The following is a 9,552-nucleotide window of genomic DNA, read 5'->3' as shown; positions in this document are numbered from 1 at the left end:
TTGACAGTTTAATAGGTTGGATAACTTACTTATTTGTGTTGTTTACTGTACCAGTCACTGTAGCTATACCTCCAAAATGGCGCCTCAGTGACATCACAGATAAGACCAATTACATACATACATACACCTTTTCTACGGTTTACACTCAACCTGGTGAACCAACGCTAGATGTTTCCCAGAATCATATTTAGAAGATACAGTTCATAATCAACAGTAGAATTGGTTGTCATGGCACCGCTCAGTGCAACCAGGAACACATTTAGTCACCCTGACCACTTGTGGTATAATGTACCCGGATATGCTGTATCTAGATTGTACATAGATCTAGCTCAAAGGTACCACAGTGCTCACCTGCTGTCAGATCGCACCCAAAAAGAACCTCATTTGATCATTTCAGGTCACATTTCACTTCTCCGTTCACATGTGTATTTATCTGTGAGAAACTGTGACCACTACTTGAAAGAAAAAAAGCCTGTTTCACTTTTGCCACATCACTTGCTCAGAGTGTTGTGGTGTATATTTGGTAATGTAGTTCAAGTACGGAGCAAATAACCACAGCCGAACTGTTTTGCAAATTCAAAAAAGCTTCCAAGTTTGTTGTGCTATGTGCACGCCACAAACTTAGCTGGGCGGTCCTATCATGTGTATAGTTTGTCTGTGGTCACGCTTGCTTCCCTGACCACCACTGATTGTGGCTTGTGCAATCACATCTCTGCATTTATACACCATGTTAAGTCTGTCCGCCATGTTGTGCGAATGCCCCGTAGTTGTCTTCTAACTTTTGACCTAATATAGCTGAGTAATCAAATAAAATTCCTCTTGGTCAACAATCTGTGACCGGATGCAAAGCGCCTTCCGCAAATGATGATTTCTTGACACAGACCTGTTTCTCTATCTCTAGTCAGCTGCTGCCCTGAGTTGAATCCACGTACATGCTCATAACTGATCCTCCCTTCTCTGCAGATGAACACCAGAAAACATGTTTTGACTCTCTGACTGACTGATAAGCTAATGTCCTCAAAGATGCGTAAAAATTAGAGTGTTTCTAGGCTTTGACACAGCTTCGCTCCGGTTTCTCTTTTTATGTTCCAACCACCATGACCCTGAGCATCACCACAGCGGTATTCTGGTTACTTTCTGGTTAGGCCTCCAGCACACTGCACAGCTACACACTGATATACCAGCCTTCCCACTCCTGAGCAACTACCCACATACACACAAAGGTAGAGAAATGCATTGCTGTTCCCCTCCGTGCTAGACGACGCTGTTGCTTTGCAATGTTTCTGATAATATCTGTAAAAAAATGCTTGAACTTAACGGTGTTTTATTGCATTGCTGCCAAGTGCACGGCAAAATAGATGAGCAAGTATCAATAGAAAGGTCCAAACCAGCTCCTCAGGAGCACTGACACACTGGAATTTGATGTCTATGTTGCATCTGTGCTTCTCTGATGGGAAGGAAACCTCAGAGCCCTCCTCTTTGAGATACAGAACTGGGCAGTTGCTGCACATCTTAGCAAAACAGGAAATTTCATGTTTCCTCTGCTGCTTATAGCAACAGCTTGCATCGAACTACTTCTGCATATGTTCACACACACACTAACACACTCACACACAAGTCCCACAAGACTGCAGCCACATTTTTACATCAGGTTATCAGGATTGTTGTCTGGTTTTTAACCGCACTTCACTTCATCGTTGACACTTTTACAGTGACTTTATTTCCAACATACATTCAGTTACATTTCTCAACAGCATACGGTACACAGTTGTTTGGGGTTTATAAAGTATCAGTAAGACGTCGGCTTCAAGCACTTCTTTTTGATTGACTTTTGTATTATTGAGGGCTTAAATGTGAGGAGAACAATAACCGAAATGCCCACGAATGAAAGACAGATGGGTAAAAAAAGCAGAATGTACCAGAGTACAGATTCCCCGCCCATCTCCAAACACAAAAATGACTGAGAGTGCTCTATTCTGTGTGTCGTTTGGATGAGATCCTCACACTCGATGTCTGATTGTCCGACTATATTGATTGTCTTTGTTGATTCAAATGTCCTGAACCACTCGGTTTGGCAGCAGTTGAACGGATTTCCTGTGAGGAAGACAGTGTGCAGTTTCGGGGCTAATGCGTTGACGTGACCTGAGGGAATAGTGGACAGTCTGTTGTCCCTCAAATCCAGCACTTTCAGTTCAAGTTTTAGAAGTGAAGGGGGGAGGTGGGCAAGAGAGTTCTGTGAAATGTTTAAATACTTCAAATTTTGGAAATGGGAGAAGTCAAAGTCTTGTATGTGAGTGTTTCCTAAACCTAGATGCTGTAACGTTCTGCTGAGACTTTGTATTGATTCATCGACAATGACTCCAGGGTTGTCGGACAGTTCCAAGTGCGTTAAAGACAACCCAGCAAATGCAGACGATGGAATTCTTTGAAGGTTGCATCCTTTAAGATAAAGCTGCGTTAGAGATACACTGTTTGTCCAATCTGCGCAACCAGAGCTAGTGTCTGTACTGGTTTCAGCCTCCTCAGCAGGACAAATGTCAATGATGTTGTAACTGAGATCCGCTGACCTGAGGCTTGGCAACGAGGAAAAAAATCCCAAGGGTAACTCCTCGAGAGCGTTAAGGCTAAGGTTAAGGTACGTCAGATTACCAAGAGTGATCAGCGTACCCCTATCTGCTACAATCTGGTTCAGCCTGTTGTTGCTAATGTCCAACTCATACAAGCTGCCAGGGAACTGCTCTGATGTGAGATCTAAGGTTTCCAGGCAGTTCGTGCACATTTGAAGTCTGGACAGGACAGGCATTTTCTGGATGAATCCTTGAGGAAAGTACTCCACCTGGTTTCCTCTTAGATCCAAAATCTCCAAAGAGGAGATGTCACCATGAAGGCTGTCGTCCCACAGCTGAGCCGTCACGTTGCCTGTGTACTTCTTCATATTGTAGAACTCAACAGTTGTAGTCGAGTTCGGGTATGTGTTATTGTCTGCCAAGTGTTCGTAAAACCTAATGCTGTTGTGGGATAGGTAAAGATTGCGCAAGTGGTTGTCATTAGGCAGGAAAGGGAAGAAAAGCAGTTTGTTATGTGATAGATCAAGTGTCTCTAGCTGGAAAGTGTCGTTAAGGTCTGGCCTGGAGATGAACCACTCAATGTAGTTGTGGCTGGCGTTGAGGACCACAAGCTGGGCCATGTGGAAGTCTATTAGGCAAAGCAGAGAGTTGAAGGCCAAGTTTAGTCTCTGGAGCTTGGGGTTGCTGTCGAAGGCACCATCGATCTCATACATGCTGTTTCTCTGTAGGTCGAGCTCTTTGAGTTGGTGAAGATCCCTGAACGACGTCTCATCTAGTCTCATCAAGAAGTTTCCAGAAAGATTAAGGTACTCCAGGGAGGTCAGATTTTGGAGGAGAGTGGCGGCCATTTCGTCAGTGAGCTCATTCTCAGAGAGATCCAGAGCTCTGAGCCTGGGCAGAGTCCTGAGCGCGAGGCTGGTTTCTTGGTAGCCAATATGAAGATTGTTATTTGCTAAATTAAGGCTTTCTATCAACTTTGAGTCTTGAAAAGTGTTTGGTTCTAACTTCTCCAAACTATTACATGCTAAGCTCAGGGTGGTTAGTGCAGGGTAACGGAGAGAGCTGTTCTGTAGTGTTTGAATGTGATTGTAGTTGAGCTGAAGCTCCTCTAGGCTGTCTGGCAGTCCTGCAGGCACAAAGGAAAGCTTGCCATTGTTGCAGAGAGCCGTTCTTTGTATCTGTGAAGAAAAGGAGAACACATACTTTTAAGTTTGTGTGTTTGTGTATTGAATGTGTCTTTGTGGGAGAGAATTGTTTGCCCTTTTTAGACATTATACAAGGTTCAGGCACAAAAATCACAAGGCTGAATCTTCTGTTTGTGTTTTATTAGCTAGCTTTCTTTTGGGAATGTCTGTGTAACCTCTCGTATCGCATCAGAAATTTGTCATGGGCCTATTTTTAGTTTATAGCCACACTTGCAGCATGGCTCAAGGGATGTCAGTCTGTCGGTCAGTGGGTCCACCGCTTTGATCTAGAGTAAAATAAATCAAGGTTGGATGGATTGCAGTGGAATTAGCTATACATACTCAAGGTCCCTAGAGGATGAATTGAAATGACTTTGGTTTGCAATACTTTCCTTTATGAACTTTTATAAATACCTGCTAAACTAATGGCATTCCCCTCAGATTCAGTTGACACTTTAGTGTTGATTATCATTAGGCTAAACTAAGATGGTGAACTGGTAGATATTACCTCCTAAACATTAGCATGTTAGCATTGTTACTATGAGCATTTTAGCATGTTAGCATTTAGCTCAAAGCACCACAGCTTCACAGAGCTGTCAGCATGGCTATAGACTCTTGATGTGTTCACTTTGAATACAGAAGTGTTTTTTGGAGGCAAATATTTTCCCGTAACAGCAGCTGGCTAACTAACTGGGGAAGGCAGCTAACGGCTAACTTGGTTCATAGTAAAGTAGGCATAAAACTGATAGCTGGATTCACGTGAACATGGTAAACACAGACGTTCTGTGCTCTGAACTAGCGTGAGCTGAGATGAAAGCACTCTTTAATTTTCATATTGTCCACGGCAGTGCATAAATACTTCACTTCAATTGTTACCTTTCACATTGAATTTTAAAATTTTGTTAAGTAGCAACTCAACAAAACACAAATCCCAAATAGGCTACATGTTACCTAGCCTCACGTCACCAGGCTCTTCACAAACGGCGAAGAGCCTGGTTTCCATTCACTCTGAATTTTGTCTGGATTCTGGTTCCAGTCTAGAGAGCGGATCCAAAATTCACGAAATTCACCAAAGTAAAAGTGTTCACCAAAGTAAAACTTTAAATTCTGGTGCACCATCGATTTACAATAAAAGAAAAAGGTTAACTTAATGGCTTGGGGCTTTTCTTGTAAGTTATATTCTTTAAATTAAAAAGTTTCACCACATTTTTATTAGCTTGGTGCTTTTATTTTCACGGAAAGGCGCATCCATCGAATTCCGGATCCTGTCTCTCTTGCCCTGGTTCCGGTTCCTTACCAAAACGGCCACTAAACGGCCCCAGACTACATATTACCAGGCCTACCATGTAGTCCTATGGCTTTGCTCACTTTTCTTCAACCCCTCTTCTTTTTTTATTCTCTCTCGGTACAGTACAGTACTGACATTGAGTCATAAAGCTCCGGGTCACAAAATGACAACAATGACTTTGTCCTTTATTTCTCATTCTTAGTAACATCAAAAGAATCTCAACTAGGTCTCAACACTGATAGGCTTTCGGGACACAATGCGAGTTGAACAAATGTACCCTCGGGCAGACGATACTGGTTAATTAAGACTTTAAATAATGTTGCTTGTTTTGCTTATGCTGCTCTGTTGTGTGCTGATGTTATGTATAGTATGTGTTTTTATGTTTTCACGGTGTATGCTTTTCATTTCTTCTGGACTTTTATGTGAGGCAGCAATACTTGTGCAGCACGTGAGTCCAAGGCAAATTTCCCTATGGTGTCAATATATCATACTTTCCTATCGCATCGTATCGTATCATATTGTATTGTATCTTATCATATTGTATCGTATCGTATCGTATCCTAACAAATTTTGTTTTCTTGCCTATTTCTTGGTTGATTGTGTAGGGCAGGCTACCACTTTTCAATACAGCATTCTTTATAAAGGTTTTGTAAGCTGGAAAAACTGTCTTTATTAGTATTTAGTAAATGACTAATTACTGATTAATATATTAATAATAAATGTTGGCATTGCCTGGTTGTGAAAACTTTTTAACTAGCTACTTAATTCATCAGAAATGCTATTGACCACTTACGACCAGTTATCTTAAGGGAAACAATCAGCCTCCAGACTGAACCCAAATGATTAAGAGCTGATTAAATCTTGCAAATGCCGAGTTCATGGCTTTTTAAAAGGTGGGCAAGTCAATAATAAAGGGTTCTTCCACTGCAACAGACAAAGAAATCCACTGTTGTATATGTGAAATTGTGTTGTGAGCGATAAACCCCACTGTATAGACAATATCGTTTATTAGAAAGTGGATAGTTTTAGCGTGAAAATGACTCATAATTCAAATATTCAATGAAGTGGCGAACCAACTTTGATGTATTATGGATAACCCACTTTGTGTTTCCGAGCCCACAAAATAATATCTTTAATCTCAGTCACAGTGTCGTGTTTACAGAAGATCTGATAAGCACTGAACGCAGCTTCAGAGTAAATGAGTGTTGTCATGGTGCCTTAAAAAACAAAAGTGTATTTTTTATCAAAGTTATACGTGTGAGTTGGTCTAGCAGAAGGCAGTTATCTCCGTATGCTTTAAGATTACCACAAAGTGCAGTGTTTTCTTCAGAATAACAGAAACGGTTTTGCCCTTTACATCAGATACTCCCTCTGACAGCTCAGTTTATTTCGAGATGTGTTTTTAATAAGTAAGGCTGAGACAAAACAGACGTCTTACCAGCTGGCATCGGCTGTGCTGTGGATGACTCGAGCCCGGCGTCAGGATTCCCAACATGGGTAACAAGCACAGCAGGATGGGAGTGAGTCTGTGGACTGGCATCTTAACATCCTCACTGTTGACAGGGTGATAAAAGGGTGCTGATTGAGCCAAATGGGCATGTGCTGACCATAGATGATTCAGTGTACTGAATGCAAGCGTTGGCCTCGCTCTTCCTCAGGTTAAAACATAGTCATTATGATTTCCTGATAATATGGTAGAATGACATTTTGAAATGATGTCTTAAAATGCAAATATGTGCTTTATGCATGCAACAGGCAGGAAATCAATCTGTCCACTCTAAACTGGACTAGCAGACGAGAGAGGCAGCAGCTTGGCGTTAAAGTGCTAAAGCAGAATAGAGGTCACGGATGTAGACAGTCATGTCAAAACCATAGTTGTAGATGCAGGGGACGTGTCATCCTCAATATCTAGAACATGAAAGTTGCAGAGGAGTTTTATTTTGACGAAATTAAATACATTTACAGTGTTTAGAATTTCACCTGAATGCAGGAAATTAAGTGTCTTTTTTTAATTTTTAGTCATAATTGTTCTTATAGTGCTTATAAATATTCCAATATGTCTGTCCTGTTCATTTGTCTCTCATGCTTTAGGAACATAATCCTCTCATTATTGATGTCCGTAACATGTAATCTGCATTTTCTGTTGTGACCCTACGCAATGATAGAGCTCAGTAAAGTTGGCAGTGGAGTTAAATAACATGATGTAAATCTATGATATGGTATTTTTCCAAAGAACAGCAGCTGGACATTTTAAAGAAATTTCCCATATTTCAAGTCAAACCACTGCGTGACGCACACTGAATATGACCTTATGTTCCCTTTTGGCGAAGACGCATTTTAATCTTTGCATTTTAGTGGACGTGTGCGTTGTTTTGGGGGCGTCATTAAAACCCCTCACCGTTTTTCACACGACATCTTTTTTTATATAATAACATTTTCTCACTTTTTATTCACTTTATTGTTGTTTAAGTGTTTAAATAAACGGTGTATCCTCACCAATCTACTGACAATAGTTTCTAAACTTTATAAAGGGTCAGCCACTGGAGAAAAGACATTTTTCGGAGTGTTACTGGCGTTATAATGTAATATAAACATGCTTACATTGTGTATGGATTACACAGAATTACAGCATATCATCCATCCATCATAATAATGATAGAATATGTGATATGTTATTTTAACACATAAACTGAAACTGAAAATCTGCATTAACTTGAGGTGACATTTGTTATTTGAACTTATTTAAACTCCATAACTCAAGGAGCATTTCTTGCACTACCAACAAATTTGGAAACATTAATAATGACTCTATGCAACACTGATAAATATGTTGAAAACTGTTGTTTCATGCTGATGCTCTAACAAGACTCTTTATGACTGATCCTACATGGCACTCGCAGGATTTCTAGTTTGCACAACAGCAGGTGATCAATAAGATACCTCCTTCAAACGCCAAAGACAAAATATGTCTGAATTCAAAGGCAAAGCATGCAGTTTGCGTCTCTTAGCAGTTGTTGCGTTAGTGCATACTGCAGTACTAGATTAGTGCACAGTGCATTTACTTACTCTGGTGGTTAGGTGTGGATTTCCCAAGCCACTGACGGTTGATCCCCTGACCATATCGCTAGTTGACTCGCTGTTGCAGTGTGTGTTCTCGTGCGTGAGGTTCAGCTGCCTTCCTCTGCTCTGACTGAAGCACTGCTGCCTCTTTTTACTATTCACGGAAGCAGGCAAGCAACGGAAACCAAAGTCACATGGACAAGCTGCAATCAGAAAGAGGTTCTCAAGCCCAGGGCCACAGGAAGGCGAGTGCAGGCTCAACAGCTCTCAGCCAGCTAAGCACATGTTTAATCTTTTTTTTTTTTTACCCCCCGTCACACAAACACGGTGACAGTAGTGATGTTGTGCAGGCAACTAAGGTTGGTAGCACAACTGCAACCACAAAAACCTAACGAGAGCACACCCTTAACACTCGGCTTGCTCTGATCAGCCAAGCTCCAACAGAGGAAACCACTCAACGCACACACCCTTCCTGCCTGATATTCGGCCTGTTACTGCAGCAGCCATTACAAAACACACATAAACACATACAGTCAGGTGTCTGAATGTGAAGCAGTGTATTGAAGGATCACAACTCCGTATAACTCAGAGCAAGATGATTGACAGATAACACTGCAGCATACTCTGAGTAATGGAGCAGTCCTCTCATGCTTTACTTTCAGTACTTCTTTGTTTGCAGCATGGCTACTTCAAGCAACATGTACCCTCCCTAAACACTGCATGGGTCTTAAAGTCCAGTTACCAATTGCACCAGCTCTCTTTTGTTTCTCTGACTTTATTAACTCCACTTGTAACTTGTTTCTTCTCAGCAGCCACCCATGGGTGAGAGAATAGGGAATTAGGAATCAGGAAGTGATGATGCCGTCCTTAAAGAGTTGATTTGTTAGTGATTCCTTCCTGTTTTCACACAGGACATCTTTAGCTCTCACTTCTAACTCTGTTGTAAGTTTGGGTGGCAACAAGATTTTCCAATCCGTGACTCCCATGTCAGGGTGTGACACTCTTCACACAAGACGTATCAACTGGTTATACAAAGTGAAGAATAAACTGTTTCTATGCTCATATTCAGCAAATTGTTCTGAAACGTAAAGTATTGCAAACATGAGGCTCACCATGTGAAAATCTGCATACTAAGATTTAAACACACACACTTTTTGTACTCGTCAGCGGTGTCAGCACCATGGCAGAACAGTGGCAACTTCAAAAATAAGGACACACAGAAGACAGATATTCAGGGCATCCATAGGGTTTAACCAAGCAGCAACCTCCAGGGCTGCAAAGTGAAGCCTGTGCCAAAGTGACAAAAACCTGCAGTTCCTTGAATGGCAACACGAGGCTCCAACAGCAAGTGAATCCTCATAGACCCCCAGGTTAAAATGGCCGACTTTATAGTAGGGAAAAAAACCTGTTTACAGCCTGGTACAAAACATGGATAGGTAATGTAACCATGGCC

At 41.4% G+C, this 9,552-nt stretch overlaps 1 protein-coding gene across 1 annotated transcript; it reads right to left on the bottom strand.

Moving 5' to 3' along the window:
* Positions 1 to 1,697: 1,697 nt before the first annotated feature.
* On the bottom strand, positions 1,698 to 8,337 carry nrros (negative regulator of reactive oxygen species). The gene is made up of 3 exons (XM_033638413.2): positions 8,106 to 8,337; positions 6,478 to 6,592; positions 1,698 to 3,745 (listed from the first exon to the last, which is right to left on the bottom strand). The coding sequence occupies exons 2-3, from the start codon at positions 6,577 to 6,579 to the stop codon at positions 1,790 to 1,792; spliced, it is 2,058 nt and encodes a 685-aa protein (XP_033494304.1). The 5' UTR covers positions 6,580 to 6,592; positions 8,106 to 8,337; the 3' UTR covers positions 1,698 to 1,789.
* Positions 8,338 to 9,552: the final 1,215 nt, after the last annotated feature.

The sequence above is a fragment of the Epinephelus lanceolatus genome, chromosome 20, assembly GCF_041903045.1.
Source record: "Epinephelus lanceolatus isolate andai-2023 chromosome 20, ASM4190304v1, whole genome shotgun sequence".
Classification (NCBI taxonomy): domain Eukaryota; kingdom Metazoa; phylum Chordata; class Actinopteri; order Perciformes; family Serranidae; genus Epinephelus; species Epinephelus lanceolatus.
This window is presented reverse-complemented; position numbering and strand designations above follow the sequence as displayed.

What these genes read in the sequence shown, in the direction of transcription:
- nrros (XM_033638413.2), bottom strand. Translation starts at nt 6,579, where the DNA reads ATGCCAGTCCACAGACTCACTCCCATCCTGCTGTGCTTGTTACCCATG. An exon ending in AGCACAGCCGATGCCAGCTG is followed by an intron (nt 3,746 to 6,477) that starts GTAAGACGTCTG and finishes TTTTCTTCACAG; the next exon opens with ATACAAAGAACGGCTCTCTG.